Raw genomic sequence first — 21,557 nt, 5'->3', positions numbered from 1 at the left:
AAAATTACTATTCGCACTCCAGTGGGTGCAACAGTAGGGAAAGCGTTGGATAGCGTAGGGGTAAAAATTACTATTCCCACTCCAGTAGGTGCAACAGTAGGGAAATTAAATACTTCATATATTATTTCAATAAATATAAATTAATATATATCAAAAATTAATTAAAAGTAATTACGAATTTAATATAATATAATAATTAATCAATTAAAATTACAAATTAAAATTAATTATTACAATTATTTAACTATTAATACAAATTAATTACAAATTAACAATTAATAATTTCACATTTAAAAATTAATTTACAATAAATTCGAATTTAATACAATTAAAAAAAGATGTTTTATTTAATTAATTATAAATAAATTACTTCCCATCCTATTCCCCTATAAACCCACAACCCACTACAGAAAAAAATTATTAAATTAATATAATTAGCAATTAATCAATTAAATAAAATTAATTAGCAATTCTAATTTAATTATTTACCCATAAAAAATTAATTAACAATTAATTCTAAAACAATACCAATAAATATGTTAGCAAATTTAATTAATTATAAATAAATTACTTGCCACCCAATTCCCCCTATAAACCCACAACCCGCTACAGAAAATAAATTAGTAAAATTAACATAATTAGCAATTAATCAATGAATTAAAATTAATTGCCAATTAAAAGTTAATTAATTACCAAATATAAATTAATTAACAAATAATTAAAAACGAATAACAATAAATAAATGTACATATTTAATTAATTATGATTAAATTACTTCCCACCCTATTCCCTTATAAACCCACAACCCGCTACAGAAAATAAATAAGTAACATTAAAATAATTAGCAATTAATCAATTAATTACAATTAATTGCCAATTAAAAGTTAATTAATTACCAAATATAAATTAATTAACAAATAATTAAAAATGAATAACAATATATAAATTTACATATTCAATTAATTATGATTAAATTACTTCCCACCCTATTCCCCTATAAACCCCACAACCCGCTACAGAATTAAATTACGCAAAAATTAAAAAATAAATATTTCATTAATTAAAATTTTTTATAACATAAATACACACTTTTAACACACATAATAACATAAATATCACTATAAAAATTTCAATAATATCAAAAATTCGATAATTTTATTAAACTATATTATATACCGATTATATATCGATATTTTAAATGTCTATATTTTTAACTATCGATATTACATTACTTACCTCAATAACGCTATTTTTGATGTCTATATTCTGTCCAGTCGATATTTTGTCCATTCGATATTTAAAACTCGATATTTTGTCCAGTCGATATTTTGTAGTTGATATTTTGACTGTGCACCCTTTGAATATATGATACATTGCCCTTTGAAAAACGGATGCTGCTGAGGCTAAGCCAAAGGGCATTCTATCAAATCGAAACAAACCGTTAGGTGTAATAAAAGCAGTAAATAGTTTAGAATCTTCAGTGAGTTCAATTTCATGGTACGCTGAATGGAGATCAAAAGTGGAGAAAATAAATGCACCATTCAACATACACACCGTATAATTGATGTTAGGTAGGGGATGACAATCAACTACTAAATTAGTATTCAATGCTCTCATATCAACACAGAGTCTCAAACTTTTATCAGGTTTACGGGCTGAAACAATGGGAAAACCCCACTCAGATGACTCGATCTCTCCGATGATACGGCCTTCAATCATGTCAACCAACATACCCTTTAAATTTTCTCTCACGCTGATAGGAACACCTCTAAGTTTTTGCTTAATCGGTACCGAACCTTCATTGACTTTAATTTTGTGGCTGAATTCAATCAGTCTTCCAAGTTTATCAGAAAAAACATTGAGACAGAACTCCGTAAAATCAGTACTGGTGGAACACTCAGTAAGAATGGACACATGTTCCTTCTTCCTAGGATTCAAAATCATGCCAGGTTTGGCTTGATCACCCCATCCTGAGACATTTACTCCCTTAACAACCACATATACCTTAATAAGAGCTGTTCTTTTTTTGAATTCGATTAGTAATTCTTTAAAACCTATGAAGTCAATTTTGGATCAATCACAACTCAGGCAATGATATCAGACTCACTGAGGGTATCTAAGTCTATTAAATCACCAAAAGACTTGATGCAATATTCCCTAGTAATTATGGTCCAAGGTGATGCAGAGTCTGCCATTAATTCAAGCTGTCTGCCCAAAATGTGCACTAGACATTTAGGAGGATCAATGTTATGTCCCATAAAATTATCAAAGGAACCACGAATGGCGACAACAATACCTGTTTCCAGATTACCCTGCGTATCATCATCATCACGTGGATAATGAGATACACATGAATCCTTTCCTTTGGAATAATTAGTAGAAACACCTTTCTTCACATCTTGGAGGAATGTCCTAACCGCCCATACTTACTGCACTTTTTTCCAAACGCCGGATGATGTGGAAAATATACATTATATCCTGGATTACCACATTTGAAACAATGGAAACCTTTGGAATTGTTTGTATAGTTTGAAACGTTTTTAGAGGCTCCAGGAGTAGTACTATTAACATCTCCAGTTATAACGGGGTTCACGTCTTTGTTAAGAGACTTCATCCACTTCACTTACTGCTCTAAGGCTTTTGCTGTACTAATAGCAGTCTCTAAATTAGGATCACCCATTATCCATAACTGCTCTTGCACTTTTTTACTTCTGACATGAACTAGAATTTGGTCCCTGATCATTTCATCAGTGATCAAACCAAAGTTGCAATGTAAGGACAAAGCACGCAGGGCTGTAAGAAATTAATCATAACTCTCTCCCTCTTCTTGAGCCCTAGTATAAAATTGAAATCTATTAAGAACAACACTGGTAGTGGGTTTAAAACGGTTGTCAATATGTAAAGTGGCCTCACCATATGCATTATAATAACCCCTCCATCTAACAGGAGGTAAAGGTCTATAAACAACATGACCTACGGAACCTAAGAAATGGAGGACATTTTTTTTCTTCCTATCAGCTGACTTTCATACTCCATCTATTGCTTTCAAATAAACTCCTCCTTCCATCTGGTCCACGGAATGGGCGGTCCTCCTTTGTTTTGTAAAAACTTGCAGGGTGGATCAAACTGCATTACAGTAGCAGTGGTAATAATAATTGAGGATTGAGGAGAAAATTTAATAAGTGTTGTAAGAAGTTAAAATAAAATGAAAGGTATTGTCTTGTTAAAAAAAACGAGAAGAAAGAAAAAAAATTGAAGCTTGTGCACAAAATTGTCAGAGAGCGCCAAAAGTACCAAGTGTTTCCATCAGGTGTGCCTGTCACCGTGAATCAACAGGCTATGCTGCAAGAAATGACCAGCCAAGTAACACACAAAAGTGTCAGTGTGTGCCTGTCACCATGAATCAACAGGCTTTTCCTACCTGCATGAAGAAACAATATTTGTAGGTGGGCTTTTCACCGTGGGCATCTCTGTAGTTGTCAATCAATCAATCAATCAGGGATTTATAGAGCGCACTATATACCCGTGAGGGTCCCAAGGCGCTGGGGGTGAGGGGCAGCTCTGAATCAGTCGAAGAGCCAGGTCTTGAGGTTCTTCCTGAACGTGTGCAGGGTCGGGGAACTTCTGATGTTCACAGGGCGCGCGTTCCAGGTCTTGGCTGCGATTTGGAAGAAGGCTCTCCCGCCTGTTCTGTTTCTGTGGATGTGTGGGGCTTCTGCCAGGGCAAGTTTGGGGGAGCGGAGTTTCCTGTTGGGTACGTGGAAGGATAATCTCTCATTGAGGGATTTGGGTCCGATGTTGTTGAGTGACTTGTAGGCATGGGTGAGGAGTTTGAAGGTGACTCTCTTCTCGACGGGGAGCCAGTGGAGGTCTCATAGGTGTTGGGTCAGATGTTTGTGACGGGGAGTCCCGAGGATGAGTCTGACTGTGGCATTCTGGATGGTTTGGAGTTTGTGTAGAAGGGTTCTGTTGATGCTGGCGTATAGGGCATTGCTGTAGCCCAGTCTGATGGTTATCAGTGCGTGGGGGACGGTTCTTCTGCAGTCAAGGTGTCCATTTGGAAGTATTACGGAGGATGCGGAGGCAGTTGAAACTGGTGGAGGCGACTGCGTTGATCTGGCGGTTCATGGAGAGGGAGGAGTCGTGGATGATTCTGAGGTTTTGTGCATGGTCTGTGGGGGTGGGCAGGCTCCCGAGGGTGGCGGGCCACCAGGTGTTGTCCTAGGCACAGGGTCCAAGGATGAGGAACTCGGTCTTCTCAGAGTTGAGCTTCAGACAGCTGTCCTTCATCCAGACTGCCACATTCTTCATTCCTTCCTGGAAACAGAGTCTGGTGTCGTCGGGCTTCTTCGTGAGTAAGAGGATGAGCTGGGTGTAATCAGTGTAGGATATAATGCTGAGCCCATGCTGTCTGACGATGGTGGCAAGGGGGGCCATGTAGATGTTGAAGAGCGTGGGGCTGAGAGATGATCCTTGGGGTACTCCGCAGTTGATATCGGTGGGTTCTGAGAGAAAGGAAGGGAGTCTGATCCTCTGGGTTCTGCTGGAGAGAAAGGATTAAATCCAGTAGAGGGCACCTCCTTGTATCCCTGCGTAGTAAAGTCTGGCTGCAAGTATGGGGTGTAAGACAGTATCGAAGTCTGCGGAGAGGTCCAGAAGGATGAGGGCCGAAGTGTGTCCCTGATCGACTAGCATGCAGATGTCGTCATGGCGGGGAGGGCGGTCTCGGTGCTGTGGTTTCTGTGGAATCCGGACAGGGAGGTGTCCAGGATGGAGTTCGCTTCGACGAAGGTGATCAGTTGGGCGTTCACAATTCTCTCGGTTACTTTGGCCGCGAAGGGGAGGAGAGAGACGGGCCGGTAGTTTTTCAGGTCCGTTTGGTCGGCGTTGGCTGTGGGCAGACATGTGTCTGCAATATTCACTGAAGACAGGAAACCCCGGAAACACAGTGGAAATCACTGTTGAGACATTGCATCCGATGAATGGACTGAAATCCTATCCTAGATGGCCACCAGCCTGATGATGTAATGGTGCAACATGACGTGCATGAAGGGAGAGATCATGTACTACCAGAGCGTAGTCCGGAGCTCACCGTCACAGCCTGAAATTAGCCTTGCTGGGGAGGGTCACCAAGGGTATCACCATCACGAGGAGTGTCATCTTCACAATGGGATCTGCTGTGAGACCAACGTCATCTTTGGAAACAGACATCGGAAATACCAAAATACAAAAAAATCTGCCAAAAGGTAAAGAAATGGGTCGGAAACACTGGATCTTCAGGAGAACACCAAGAACAGGTATAGGAACATCCAATGTTGCTTCAATAACAGGGAATTCAGAGGGAATAACATCTAGATACCCACCTTTGCTTGACTCTCTTTACGCAACTCCGTAAAACTGGGCAGGGAAACCCTTGTTGGGGAGCTGCGGCGCACTATAAGTTTAAATAATAACAATAATAATAATAATAATAATAATAATAACAGCGTGGAAAGATCAGAAGGGTCCAGAAGACATCATCGCACCTGTGCCACAGTAGGAAATGTAGCAAGAAACTTCTTTTTCCAGTCGTCGCCATTTGTAAAGATGCGAAGTAGCCAGAAGTTAAGTAGATTTAAAGGATTTATTTAGGAGCAACACAGTACAACCAGTTCAGGAAACCAGTACGTCTAACTGCCGTTCTATGGTTCCAGAACCCAGAACAGCAGTTATACCATGCATGTACAAAGTGCTATGAACGTGATAAAGAAATTACAGAACAAAGATACAGGAAGAATATAACAGCTCATTTGGCTATTGCCCTATTTTCCAATTACTATATGAATTTCCTCAATTGGGTTTTAGCTCACATTTTATAGGAACGCCTTTCATCATAGTTTTGTGGCATGTAGCTTAACTTTTCGGTATTCTGTTCTTTAGAGCGTTATGTTTTACTCATCACTGATTAAATGTGGATGATCCTATTGATGAGTTTTCTGAGACGTTTATGATCCTAAGATCGAATCTACCTGAATGGAAATTCATTTGCTCATATTTTTGGATAATTCCATGAAAGAAATGCTCTCTGGGAAATGACATGGCATTCACCTCAACATCAAATGATCTTCTGTAGCTTATCTAAGACATACAAATATATATTTTATTTTTATGGAGTGTAGGAGTTGTTTTTCTTTCATTCTAAAAGCATTCTGAATTGAGTTTACGCTAATCTAGATTGTGTTTGCACTCTCCTCCATCTTGCACCGATGTCACAATATACCACGTGATGACTATTACTGTTCCCTTTGTTCTAAAAAAAGCATTGCTAGGGTTTTAATAATGAACAGAGAATGTTGACAGAGACCTTTTTCTCACTGTACCCAACCAAGGACATCCCAACTGTCCCAGGCTATTGCTGCAGAATATATCAATTTAACTGCTTGAAAAAACTGTGAGAATGACTAAAAATTCAATGTATTACCATCATGAGAGAATCTTCTTATGTATTCTGTAGTAAAATGTGCCTTCATACTCGTTCCATATTCGTTCACATCCTGAGACTCATGTATTCGTGTACATTGTATGAATGTCTTTGTCTACAGTCCTACACCAGACCTCTGAAAGCGATGTTTCTTCCACCTCTCGGATGAAGTAGGATATGCCCAATGCTACCTCCTCACTCCCTGCTAGCAAATTATCTCTGGATGACAGCTTTTGCAGAACATTTTGCAATACAGATGGACACCTTCTGACATCCCTGCTATACATCACATTCATAAGATACAGTATATTTGGTGCTCAAGTTATCTAAAGTTATTACTTCTTAAGAGTACAAGTGTAGCTCCACTTCAGAATAAATGTTTTTGTTGTTTGCCATGTTAAAACATAGGTTTTAGTAAACCACAACATTTAATGCTTAGTACTTACCAAACAGACCAGTAACTAGGTTTGAGAATTGGTGAACATCTCTCAAATGCAATCGAAGGAGGTGCTTTCCAGACCGCACATATGAAAGGTTAATTGTAACTTTTCCATCTACTTTGATTACAAAACTTCTTTTCACAAATGAGATCTCCATGCTATAATCAAACAATCAAAGCATTGGAATTGGTCAGAAACATTGTACACTTCTAACTGAAGTTAATCATAAAGTTAAATTGCAACAATGGAAGCACTTCTTCTAGGTAGATCATGGACTAGTATTGATAATTCTATGAATGATTCATTAGTTGTGAATCAGACTGTGAGTAGTAAAATAGAGTATTTTACTAGCATATGATTATTTATTGATGATTTTGTAGGTACTTTCAATCTGGTCTGCACCGCCAACACTCCATCATTGCCTAATCATCGGTGCATGACACAGCTATGGTACAGAACTTACAAAAGGAAAGATTATTTTTCTGGTTTGGGCTATTTTGGTAATGGTTAAAGCTTTACATTTTGACCTGGATTACAGCTGCTATCAACAACACAGAATGCCTCCTCTCAGGCACGGGAACTTGGATAGAAATTCTGCATTCTACTCATAGCAATGAAACCTATGGTTTATGAGGATAGTTTAGCTCTACAATGACTCCAGTTCATGAAATAAGATCTGCAGCTACTATGGTGTTTCGCACTTGAATACATATATTGTTGGCCTTGTGCTCCTAAGAATGTTATATCCCTTACCCATATGAAAGTAGAAGAACACAGACTTTTCTACTTTTCAATACTCCGTGAAATATTCATATTTTAAAAAAGAAATATGAGCATTGTGTGAAATACACTTGGACAGTCGTCTGTGTGATAATAGTTTCTGAAGCATCCCATAAAGTACAAAAGACAAAAAAAACTTCTCAACGTATTTTCTAGGCACCTTTTAAAATCAACCTGTGACTGTAGCTACAGATTTCCTTGAGCCAGTCTACCATGCCTGAGCATTACTTGAAGACTTGGATGATTGGAATTTGCCCAACATTACATTCACATGAAAAGTATGCGCGGTCTTCATTTAGAGCTGTCTAGGCATCCATTGTCAGGGAGGAGCATGTTGTTGAATGTCCTTCTGCTAGTGCAAAGTAAGCACTTTTAGCAAAACTGAACGTCAGGTTGGCCACAATGTTTTGGGGTCACCTCAACATTTTCTTTGATTGTCAGACATAAGCCCCCAACACAGGTGGACTGAAAAAAAATTGCCATGATTTGTTGTGAGCTTTCCTAGAGCACATAGGTGGAGCAGCATAATGTACTACCCACCCCTTTCATATCTAACATATATACTTAACACCTGTTAAACTGCATCAAATATGTGCGTTTTATGAATTATTTGTAGTAAGTGGCTATATACTCCTTTTCGTGAAAGCCACTTGCATATTGATCTGAATTATAAGAAATGTAATCACAATGAAAGGAACGTAGGCTTCCTTTAAAATGTAATTTGATATTATCCCTTATGATAACTGTATTCATTTAGAATCTGTTTAAATCTTATGTTGGCCTCATCTGTAACCAGGCTCAATGCACCGGTTGCATTTTATGAAATGTTTATAAAGGGTCTTGTTTTCCCCTTTATTTGCAGGGGTCTTTTCTATGTCCTTGTTAGCTTAGAATAGGTTAATTATTCATTGCATTAGACAAGCAGACCTCACTGACCCTTTAATTTAATTTTGACTTTGGAGATGGAGTTTAAGACAGTGGGAGATCCCATCCTGTACTAGGTAGACCAGGCTGATGTTTCATCCAAGGTCATTCAGATGATTGCTTCTTTGATGGAAGCTGGGAAACTAGGAATGGAACTAGGGTGCTAGATAGTAAGGAGAAGCCTTCTGGAAGTGTCTTTCATTCTTTAATTGTATGCTCTTTAGAATAGTAGACCAGACCTTATCTTGAGTTTGCTGACAGAAGACCTCTTCTCAACTCTGCTGGTTTACCCTTCCCAGAGTGTTAAGGTAAAGGTTTGAATATTCAGACTCTTTCCATTGAGTATGAAATCTGGTTCATCAAATGCTGACACCTTCCTCATAGAATTTCCCCTTATTACTTTTGATACTTTATTTAGAATAGAGAAGTTTTTTTCTGCAACCTACATGGGTCATATTTTGTTTGCTGTGTGTTATTCTGTTTTTCATTTTCTTTTTGATTATATATACATTTAGGCTGTATGAAGAGTTAAATATATATGTTCTTACCATATTTTTCTACCAATTTTGCTGATTGATTTGGTATGAACTTGGCCAACTTCCATCGCCAGTTACTAAGGTAAAACTTCTTGGAGTTATCTATGACAATCAACTGACCTTAGAAGTGCACGTAAATGCATTCACGTCTGCCTCCTTTTTTACTATGAAACTTTTAAGAAAGAGCTTTCCCCTCTATTCCGAAGGACCTGCAGAAAACTGTAATTTCCAATCTGATACTCTCAAAAATTGACAAAGCAAAGGCTCTTTTCGTAAACATAAGAAAAAAAGTCCAAATAAACGTCAGGTCCTACAGAACTCAGCCGCTGGCCTTTTACTTGGCATACCTAAAAGAGATTCAGTATCAGCTGCCCTTCCGCTTCTCCACTGGTTACCTATTGAGAAGTACATACAGTTTAAGGCCCTGTGCATTGGTTTCAGAGCTCTTCATGGGGAAGGCCCACAAGTTTTTAAGCTTTGATTTCATTGGTATTTTCCGCCAAGATCCCTTCGCTCAGACACAGCATGCAATATCATTGTTCCCAGAGTAAAAAGATCAAAATGGGGCGGGAGAAGTTTTATTGGCAGCAGTTCCCGTCTCTTGAATAGCTTTCCCATATTCCTGAAAAAGGAAATGGACCTCCTCTGCTTCAGAAAAAAACAAAAAATCTGACTTTTCAACCTCTAGGAGTCTCTAAACTCTGGCCAGCCTCCTAACCTGGTACTGCCCTGTTAGCAAGTTTGCGCACCTTGACACCGAAGGGTAGTAGTGCACGTTTATTGCAAATGTTTATTTCATTTAATTTCAATTGCATTTATTAACTGCTCCTGATCAGTGCAAGGTGGTGATATTGCCTAAGTTGTGATTATTAAGCAAGGCAACATTTTTTGTTTTCTTAATAACGTTGCCTTCATTTGACAAATTGGCATGAAACGTTCCCAAAAAAATTACATCAGGACATTCAATATATTGGTACGGCTTGAACTTAGAAAGGATTTTCTCAGGGGAACCATCTGCTGCTTGTGCCTAAAATACAAGGGTACAGGCAGTGCTTCACTGAGAGTTGGGTTAAGACCTATCACACGTGTATTTATTAAGTTGGTAGGGATCTTTCCTGACCAAATGTATAACCTAGTTTGTACTGAATAAATAAAAAAGTCATGTGACAAAAAAACAAATGCAAACAGCCAGCAATAAAAAGTGAAGAGGGATTTCATGATTGATCTAAGACATGGGATCTGTAGTCATGTGATATTTAAGTGTGTAGGAACATGTTTTAAATGTTTTGCATTTGAGATTAAATGGAGAAGAGTGAAAAAATATATTAGTCTTCATGTCTTTCTGAGACATTCATGTACTAGTTAAGAAATTAATATTTCAGTTAGTGTAGAATATAGAAGCAAGGGTATATCTTGTTGATGTGCTTTACATTATTCCCTAACCCTTGCAAGGTATTTAGGGGTTCCTTCTAAATTAAAGAAAGTATGCATTTTTGGTGGAAAATGCCTTTCGAAATGTTTGAATATGAACAGAAAGTACTAACTTTTTGAAAGTGCCCAACACTCCCAGTGGTTACACAAGAATCTGCCCAGAAAAACCCACTATCACTGAGAGAGTCTGGATGCCTGGACGTGCTTTCCCAGCTGTAAATTCCATCTGTGATAGGAAATATCTCATTACCTAGATTTTGTGAATTAGGATCTGTAATTTACGGGCACATATGGCAATTAATGCAACCGATTTTGGTAAATCCAACAAGTAGTGCAGAGCAATCTAAAGTGGTAATCAAAGCAGACAGGTCAGATATTATTCAGATAGATTTGAAAATATGTACTTTATTGCCCTCACTTCATTCCACTAGGTGGAATACGTATTGAAATTAATAATAAAGTAAATGACAGCATGATTTTGCTGTCAATGTATCGCAGTTCTCTCAGACTGCTTTACAAAATAGTTTAAAAGGCAGATGAAATTGAGAAATGAGAAATATTTTTTTCATGGAGAACAGGCTTGTTTCCCTGCTTCACTAGTACCAAACATTGACCGAGAGAACATGTAATTGTGGTCAGAGTAAGAGGATGTTAGCTCTGATGAACTGGAAGGGAATTGCATTTTCAGGATCCTCTCAGGCTTTGGTGTCCAATAGGGCAGAAAGTATATGACTAGTGGTAGTTAGTTTAATTAAGTAATGTATTTATTTATGGTATTTATATAGTGTGGGTTAGCCACGCGGACAATGGAGTGCTTTACTATGATCAAATTAGAGGGTAACATATAACATACTAAAAAGAGGTAAGTGAAGAAGGTGAGAATAGTTTGAGGTCGTATGCAGACAGAATACTGAGTTGGAAATGTCGACCTACACAAAAATCGAATTGGAAATATCATGACACAGAAATATCAACAGCAAGAATATCGTGATCAAGAATATCGAATTTAAACTAAGAAATATAGTTTTCAAACATATCGAAGTCAATATCGTTTGCAAAAATATAGTTGTTTAAAATATAATTTTTTATGTAGTGTTATGTATTTTAGTTTATATTTTAAATGTATGTGATGTATTTTTTGTGTAAGAATTATGTTTGTTAATATATGTGTAACATTTTTAGTAGTTGTCAATTTTATTTTAATTACATTTTGCATTTTTAGGTCCGTAGCGGGTTGTGGGTTTATATGGGAATATGGTGGGAAGTAATTTAATTATAATAAAGTAATGAATATTTTTTGATTCATAACATTCATTTAATTGAGATTTTATAGGGATAATGGGTGGAAAGTCATATATGTGTAATAATCATTAATTAGTTGCTAATTATTATTCATTAATTAATTTGTTATTAAATATGAAAATTGCGTAATTCATTTTAGGTGTGGGTCCTGGGGTTTATAGGGGTAAACTGTGAGAAGTAATTTATGTTCAATCAATTAATAATAAGTTGATCATTATTAGTAATTAATTATTTGATATTTAATTATGGTATTTGTTTATAATATTTTGTGTGGGGGGTTTACTTTTTTAGGGGTAAAGGGAGGAGAGTAAATACATTTTACTTACTTTATAATTAGATGTTAAATACTATTACTTTTTTAATAGAAAATACGTTTTAATTTTGTAATTAATTTTTTTACCTGTTTAATTTTAGCTGTGCGTTGGGGGGATTATAGGGGTAAAGTGTGGGAAGTTAATGAAGTTTTATGAGTTTTAACTTGTTTTTAATTAATAATATTTCTTTCTCTATCTGGGAGCTCCACAAGGCGCTATTAAGATCCTCCAGACGGTCCAAAACTGTGCCGCACGTCTGTTACTGGACATCCCACAACGGACCTCCGCCAGATCTGGTTTGCGCCAGTTACACTGGCTTCCAGTGCAAAGGAGAGTGGAGTTTAAGTCCTTGACCACGGTACATAAAGCTTTCTATAAGACTGGCCCCGTACTAATTCAAGCCATGTTCTCCCCCTATTTCCCTCAACGGACCCTCAGATCTAATAATAAGAATCTGTTAGTGGTCCCTAAAACAAAAAGAACACGTACAGGCGGGAGACGCTTTTCGCTACAGGCAACCAAACTATGGAATAGTCTTCCTGACTCCATTAGATTGGAACCCAATCATCAAAAATTCAGGAGGCTAGTTAAAACTCACCTGTTTGCCTAACTTTGTGAATGAATGAGCAAAGGGCGCCGGGATGCCTACGGGTAGCTGTGCGCGTAACAAATGTGTAATTCATTAAGTGGTAGTGAATTATGTTAATTACGGAAGTACATTTAAAAAAAAAAATTAAATGTGGTTTATGATTTGTGTGGTCTTATAAGGTAGGAAATAACAAAAGTGAAATAATGTAATGTTTTTGTTTCTAAAGAATTTGTAATTAAAATATTTATTTGCTTGAAAATCATTTTTTACTTTATTTAATATAGTATTTGTACGTATTTGTCATATGTATTTAACATTATAATGTATTTAAAAAAAAATATTAAATATATTTGTATTTAAATTTTTACCATATTTATATAGTTTGTTACTTATTTTGTTTTTTAAACATTTTTGTTGTTAATATTTTGTTTGCTTTTAATTTTGAACTGACTGTAGTAAGAATATTAATTGTTACCCCTCTGTAATCCAACACTTTACCTACGGTTGCACTTAATGGAATGGGAATAGTAATTGTTACCCTTCCTCTATCCAACTCTTTCCGTACTGTTGCATTGATTGGAGTGGGAATAGTACATTTTATCCCGCAAGTTAACACTTTCCCCACTGGAGTACGGTATGAAAAGGCTTGTTTTAATGTTTTCTATTTTTTATATTTAGGAATTTTGAGAATTAGTCTGCTTCTATTTTTTTAATTCTGCTGTCCACCCGTAAGTTGTAGTGTATGTTTCAAGTAGGAGCGTAAGCTATAATGATTGCTTTGTGTGATTATTCAATCAATGTCCACTTTGAGGGGTGCTAATGAAGGTAGTTTAGAATGACAGCAGTATGGTACATCTCTTGGCACCTCTGAAAAACCCAGCAGCAGAGAAGAGCATAATAATAATAATAATGATCTGAGCTAATACAGCGCCTGGTTACAATAGCCAGTTTGTCCCCGCGCTAGCAATTAGCCCCCAGCCTGCAAACTGATTATGCTATCCCCATCCCGAGCCCGGCTATGCTTATCCCCTGGGGAATAAATAGGTCTTCAATTCTTTCCCAGAAAACCACCTCTGAGGCTTCCATATGAAGACTGAGGGGAAGGTTATTCCACAAGCAGGCAGCCAAGAACCGGAAGGACTTCCCTCTCATTCTGGCTCTTCTGATTTTAGGAATCTGCATTAAGTCGACCCCCTGAGATCTCAAAAGACGAGTTGGGGTGTAGGGTGGTAGTAGGTTAAGAAGAAAGCGAGGTCCTTTCCCCTGCGTAATCTGATGGCTAACACAGAGGGCCTTGAACTGGACACGCTCCCTAATTGGCAACCAATGTAGAGTCTCTAAGGCTTTTTAGAAGCGGTTCTTTTAGGCAGCATCAACACCACGCAGGCGGCAGCATTCTGGATGTGCTGTAGTCTCTGGAGACATTTTACATTAGCTCCCAGATAGAGGACATTCCCATTGTCCAGCCTAGAAGTGACCAAAGCATGGACTAGGGTTTCCTGGCTGTAACAGGGAGCAGATCCAGAGTCTTTCTGAAACCACACAGAATACCAGAACACATATGAAATTTTGGAATCAATCCAAATCCCCAGGTTTTTAACTTGATCATTTGGCACAGGGAGTGGCCCAAGCATCTGGGGGCCACCACGCTGAGGTCCAGACTGATGGTGCTTTGCCCACAATCAGCACCTCAGTTTTGTCACCGTTCAATTTGAGACAGTTGCCAGCCATGCCAAGAAGCATACTTCTGAGAGCAAATGTAGCTGATATGATGTAGTTTTGGTTACTTTGGCGATGTGATCATTCAGATAGAGATTGTGATGGATAATGAAGCTGAGAGGAACGAGGTAGAACACTGCTTGCATCTCAGCGAAAGTTCACCACTGCATTGTGGTTCCACTGCAGTTCATAATACTTCAGTAACTCTCAAGTAAGGTAGTTCATAATCGGTTGATGCAGCCAGTGCTAGCAAAATCTAACGATTTCAGGACACGTGTTTTTGGGTGATTGCCCATTTTCAACATGAAGTAAAATTGCAGATTTGGGGAGTTTGAAATGAGGAAGCACACTGCTAAAAAATATAGGAGTAATGAAACAGATATTTTCATTGAGCTCAGAGCGTGCGAAATACCATTGTTTTTATTGATTTCCAGGTGAAGTCCAAATTGACTTCTTACTTTGTAGTATTATTAACATACAATATAATGCACCTAGAATACACTGTTTTGTGATTGCTCTGTATGGAATTGATTACACTTGGGATTTCGTTTTTACCTTTTAGGTGTTTGAGGACAAAGTATACAGGATAATAATACAGCAAAACTGTGTAATATTACTCTTGTGAAAGTCACTCTATTTCAAAAAGTATAAAAAGTGGAACAAGGCAGTAAAATACAACTCTCTAATGTTGGCATGTGTACCTAGTGTAAACAATCATAGATTTTATCCAAAGTAACACTTGTAGGCATTCCCAGGAGTGTGTCCGAGGAGTGATTAGAGAAATCCTGTATAAATGTGGTGAACGCCCAATCACCAGTAACTCACATGCATTTATATAGACATTTCTGTCAACATCTTCATAAACAGATTACAGTCGAAAATGCTGGAAGGTAAAGCAATTAACCCTATTTTAAAAATGGGAAGGGGGAAGAGTAAACATGTTAGGGAAATAGTATAGGAGTAATATATATGTAAAGGTAATTTAAAACTTATTAAATTCCCTAACCTGAAAAGTGGTATATTTGAATCAATTTCTGTAGAATATGAAATTAGAGGCCTCGAAAAACAGACACACCTATATCATTTTCGTAAACCAATAGAATTACAAGATAGTGATGGGTGGATTAGGAACACTTAGGGTCCGATTACAAGTCTGGCTCGTGGTGATGCGACGGTAGAGGTGTTGGAAATGCTACATTACAACCATAGGGGTAATGTTGCGTTGGGACTGCGACTCCGCCAGGGAACTGCTATTCCCTGGCGGTGGTGCGGTGGTCCAGAGGTATCTATACCAACTTTCATCACCACCACTGATATCATGGAGGTCTTTCCTACATGAAAACAGTGGTGGTGAGGAAAAGTCCCTCTTGTGCCTCATGCCTTATGGATGCACACAGAGGGGCACAAAATGTTCTAGTCCATGCCGTGCTGGAACTTCCTTTGCTGTTCCCATTGCGGTGCCTATTTTATAGGCACTGCCGTGGGAACGGCAAAGGAAATGCCAGCAAATGACAAAAAATGTTGTAATAGGGTGGGAGGTCCTCATGCGGCTTTGGTGCAGTCATGCTGGCAGAGAGCTGGCGCAACTGCACCAAAGTCGTAATTGGGCCCGAAGTAAATACAACATACAGTGCCTAATTTATAGAAGAATAGGTGCCAGTGCCCAAAGCTCTGCTCAGACAACAGTGGCAGACACCGATGTGTTGAAATCTCAAGGCTGGTTGTCTCAAATCCACCTCATGCTACATTAATGAACTACCAGCCACTCCTTTCCTATTTATCACAGTCTTGTAGGTTCCTGACTTCTCGCTTTGTGTTTCTCTTTCTACTTCTTATCCTTTGTGCGTCCTCCCTCTTCAGCTCTCAGAAAATGTCTGTTGAGGAAAAGTAACTGGCAGTTCCCAAAATGGAGTGCTTGGTGGGCCCACAGGCAACCATGGGCTCAAATTAAGCATGGAGCATACAGGTATCACATGCCAATAGGGTTAGCTTCAACTTTCAAAATCCTTGGTAAATTGGTCCTTGAACGTCCTCTTTATGAGCCATTGCAAATTATATTTCCTTACACCAAAGGTAATGTAAATAACTCACAAAAGGTGAATAATAAGAACTCATGTCTTACCTGTCTAACTTAAGGGAGGACCGATTATTCCAGTCCATGATGATTTTGCCTTGATGACTCTGTATGGTTAGCCCATCCTTTGATGCAGTGACTGACACATTAAGATCCTTGTATTCAATTTCAAATGACACAAAATAGCTTTTCTGTCCCAGCTTCTCCGTTCGTCCATCCACAAATATCCCTAAACAAAACAGACGTGTTATGACCCAGCACCATTACAGTTCAGAACAGTGTCCCCTGAGCATTACTGGAATAATTACAATTCAGTATGACTTGTCAGGTGGTGGCTTTGTGTAGGCCTTTTTGAGATTGTGGTCTTTGCATTTTTCAGTGCAGGACAGTCATTCACTGGGTATGATGTCTAATTATAATGTAGTTTTAGATATTTCAATACAACAGATATAGAATACAAAATCTAGAACAAAGAGGATTGTCCCGTAACTCTAATAAGGTGATGTATGGGTCAGTAGAGATAACACAAAGTGCCTATAGATAGTTAATGTTTAAGCCAGATATACATACGTTCTGTGACCAGTTCCTCTTACCAGGCAATAGAAATGTAATCTGGATCTAAGCAAAGCTGTGTACACACATTAATACAAATGTAAATAATACGAATGTAGATGATCTAAGTGCAAATTCAGCTATAGGAATATTGGCAATAAAACATGTGGGTCAAGGTTTTTTTTTTCTAAAGAGCACATAAAACAGGGTGGTTTGCCAGCTGTTGATTGTTTTTGCTACAAGATGCCATCAACGTTGTGAAGTCTTGTTTTCTAACAATGTTCACCTTACTTTGCGGGCCACATGTAGAGAAGGGCTATCCACTAAAAAAATGACTGATGCCATTTTTGTTATTCCCTGCATTTCACAACCCATTTTAATTGTGTAAGATGACTTTTTGGAGACCTCATCAACGCCGCCATTGGGTCCAACTTTGGTTGTGATTGCCAACTCAAACATGTAGCCAACAGTCAAACTGATTCATGGCAGCCAGTTTTGCACTATATTCAGCATTGTTAAAATCAGGAAAGACCAACAGAAATGGTGCAGAGGTCATTCTAGGAAGTGGTTGTCAAGTGGGTAATGGCAAGATATTCATAGTTTAGATTGGCATTTTCAGTAAAAACTTCTTAAGCATAATTCCGGCATGCCTATTTGGCATGCTGGAATTTCCCAGAACTTTGTTTTTCCTCAGTAGACCTTTTTGCATTGCAGAACCAGCCATAAAGGTGTGGGAAAAACATTTACAGCCACTGCAGCAACCTCTAAAATGAGGATATACTTCTTCAACTGCGGATGCATTATTAATATTCAGGTAAATGTGTTGATAGAACGTTTGCCATATACAACTCAAACTAGGCTTTTAGACCATATTTATTCTAAGCTGTTACCCTGTTCGATAGCTAAAAGATGTGGTACAATGTGTAGAAATAGACAGCTCTGTAACCACATCAGTGTTATTCATTATAGCTATCCATTTATTTGTTGATTTTTATAGTGGATTCCAAGACCGAACTGCATCTACATGCTAAAACAGTAATGTGAATACCAATAAGCAGAGTGAATTTTACAATATAGCCTCTAGTATTGCAGCTTTCAACAAAAAAATATTTTATCTGCATATGGTTTGGCAAACCATTTCACACAATCCCAAGACTAAATACATTGAGCTAGTTGATACTTTTTATTTTGTTCAATGGACCATAGGGATCCAAAGAGAGGTCCTTTCTACCTGAATGTTAGAAGGAGATTTGATGCTCTAGGAAGCTAGTCAAATCCATAGAGACAATAAAATCCCAAAGACAGGATGTTAAAGCTAGATATGCCATTCACTGAAACATTGATCAGATCTTCTCAAATATAACACTTGCAGAGTCCAAACATAGGGCGAATCTATTTAATTAGTTATGTTTATGGTTGCACCCACTGTGTTTCAGGCCTAAAGAATACACAAAAGTTAGTACTCGATTAATATTACTAATCTGTATGTTAACCAGTGTGCTAATATGTTAATCCGTGTGCTAATGTGTGGCAGCATACACATACAAAGAGCCCACATTTTATAATTTTTCAGTATAATCATTAGTTTATGGTAATCAAATGCATTTCTAACAGGGGCATAACTGCGAGCAGGACTTAGCTATTCAAAGTAATTGTTGATATAAAATGAGTTGTTGATTTCAATGTGCTTTCACATTTTTCTTTTCATTGCAGGTGCCTGGAAATCTACATTGTTAGGAAAGTAGATCATTGTTTTGCTTTACAAATGCTAGCTTAGAAAATTATTTGATTTTTTTATGAAAATGCAGCTGTGTGTGCCTTTATTCAGTGGTGAGAATAAGGGAAAGCTATCTATTCGCAGAAGATAGCACAACCTGATTGGCTCCTCTATAAGTTGTATTAGGGAGAAGTTTCAGAAGAATTCCAAGTGATTTAATCGTGTGTCTCTTACAATAGTTAGCAGATCCTCACCTAACTTCCCTTAGGGAAGACCTTTCCATAACTCTGCTGGTTGCCCCAATACTTGGTTCTTGAGCTTGTCTTTCAAACATTTCTGCATTTTCTCATGAACCTCAATTTGATTTGAGGCGGGCACCTTGCACTTAGAATTTTGCCTTGTCATTATTCGATGCTTTATTTAGAGTAGGAAAGTGCCTTTATTGAACCAATAACCCTTCATTCTGCATTCTGTATCTTTTATTGATTTGCACTACCATCTACATAACATATAATCTCAGATTTAACAACCGTTTTGATATAAATGCTTATTTGATCAATTGATTTATTGATTGACTACATTTTGAATCCATCCTCTCTGTAGTTCTGGTGGAGTCAAATAGGTTTGCTGTAATATGAGTTGTGGTGCTTAAGTTAGCTCCCGCAATACAATTCAGTCAATTTCTAAAGGTTCATATAATCAGTGGCACAACTAAAGGTATATAGAATCAGTGGCACAACTTGTTTGATGACCACACGAGAGCTTACAGGTATAGAACGATGCACTAGATTACCTCTAAATGGGACTTTGTGAGAAACCTTTGGTAAGTTCCTGCCATTTCTTTATGATGCCATTAATTAGTGGTTTGAGACTCATGTCAGCAACCCAATACATCAAAGTTTTAATACTCTGAAAATATAGGACCTTTCAAGAATTAGGGGGAGTTATTCTGTACCTAGTAATATTATTCTATTTTTGCCTGCACGAAGTTCAAGCCACTGGTAACGTATCAGCAAGCAATTTTGAGATCTAACATTGTCAGCTATATCCCACTGGCTGACGAGTATCCATCCATTGCTTTAGAGTGAATAAAACAAAATTAAAACCTCTTCCCCAGCCCCCACAAACCAGAGTTTATACAGTTAATGCCTAGAACCATATAGGTGCTGCCAATGTCAACATAACTCTACAAATGATGAAGAAGCCCTCTCACTGGATCTGTTGACAATAAATATTTGTAATATGTCTGCCAGGGCATATCACTTTCAGAAACTGCAGGTTCCATACTAACTCCTGTCATCTTATCGCTTCACATGGATCTGCTTCATACTCTATTAGCGTTTAACACCATCACAATTGACCAATCTGATGATAATACTCAACTCTGCATGGAAATCTTATCTGCTTTAGATATCCAAGACCTGAAACATTGCTTGCAAATCATCCAGAACTGGGTGTCCAGCACCTACCTGACGCTCAACCCAACCATGACAGATTGCCTTTTACTTGACAAGAACAACAAACAAGGTAAAGTACAAATCTGACTCAATGACATGAACCTTGAGGGCTTCAAATATAAACTGTCATTGAATGCATTTAACTTGGACTAGCCCTGATCATCAACCTCACCCTCAAGAAACACATTGCCAAAACCCTAAGATCCCCTCATACCAGCTCTCTCTTCTAAAGAAAGTCAAACAGTTTCTTTCAGAAAGCAACTTATTAACTGATGTTCAAGCCCTCATAATCTTGAATCTGGATAGCGAGAGTTCCCTACTTCTTGGTCTCGCAGACTCTACTTTTCTCATCCATGACCAGAAGAAATATGATAAAGTACCCTCCACCCTGGTGGAACTCCACTAGCTGCCCTTGTCAACCCACACCATCTTCAAAACCAGCTGCACCATTTTAAAGGTCATCATGCCCAGCACCTCACTCATCCTGGAGGCAAAGTTGCCATCTCTAGTGGTTCTGAGTCCATCCACAGCCAGGACACCATCAGAATGCAGAATAAGAAGTGTAAAAAAGCAACAAGCAAGACAGAATTGTATGTTTCCACTATCTGGAACATCATCACAGTATCCATCAGGACCACACCAGCGCTGCTCCAATTTAGGAAAGAGTTGAAGACTCACCTCTTTAAAAGAATACTACATCACAATGCATTAACCATCCGCAATCCATTGCAGATCTTTAATTCACTTTGTAAAAACAATTCAAATCATCATATTCCTCTTTCTATGTGTACTGAAGAGTGCAGCACACGATGAAAGAGGATGTAATGAGGAAAAATAAAGACATTTCTCCTTGCCAAACATCTGTTGGAAAGGCACACCATTTTGTCGCAAACTCCGGTTTACAAGTCTTTGCTCCCACCATGTAACGCCTACCGACGCACTGTAACGCTGCGTGCTGTCTTGCATTGTGTTGTATTCACTACAACACGCAAAGCCACGAACAGTGACTTTGCAAAATTTGGCAATTGCTAAAATGTAGTTTACGTCAGGGCTGCACCACAAAACTGATGCAACACCAAAGCAAAATCATTGTAAACTGGGCCCTACTAACTAGGAAATTTGACACATACTTCCAGTACATACACATGATTAGAATAAGGGATCATGAAAGTGACTTGGAAATGTACACTCTCTTTTGAAAATTAATTTAATGTGTAAAGAGTCAAAAAAATTGATCAGTATATCACATGATTTACAATGTG

General features: G+C 37.9%; 1 protein-coding gene across 5 annotated transcripts in view; it reads right to left on the bottom strand.

Annotated features, from left to right (window-relative positions):
* The window catches only part of LOC144782331 (inter-alpha-trypsin inhibitor heavy chain H4-like), a 473,908-nt gene that overhangs the window by 12,865 nt on the left and 439,486 nt on the right, over positions 1-21,557 (bottom strand). For all 5 annotated transcript variants that reach the window (XM_078661646.1, XM_078661649.1, XM_078661648.1 and 2 more), the window contains 2 exons: positions 16,618-16,798; positions 6,907-7,058 (listed from right to left, as the gene is read on the bottom strand). In XM_078661646.1, coding sequence (XP_078517772.1) covers positions 6,907-7,058; positions 16,618-16,798 — 333 coding nt within the window. The remainder of the gene's footprint in view (positions 1-6,906; positions 7,059-16,617; positions 16,799-21,557) is intronic.

The sequence above is a fragment of the Lissotriton helveticus genome, chromosome 9 (genome assembly GCF_964261635.1).
Source record: "Lissotriton helveticus chromosome 9, aLisHel1.1, whole genome shotgun sequence".
NCBI lineage: Eukaryota > Metazoa > Chordata > Amphibia > Caudata > Salamandridae > Lissotriton > Lissotriton helveticus.
This window is presented reverse-complemented; position numbering and strand designations above follow the sequence as displayed.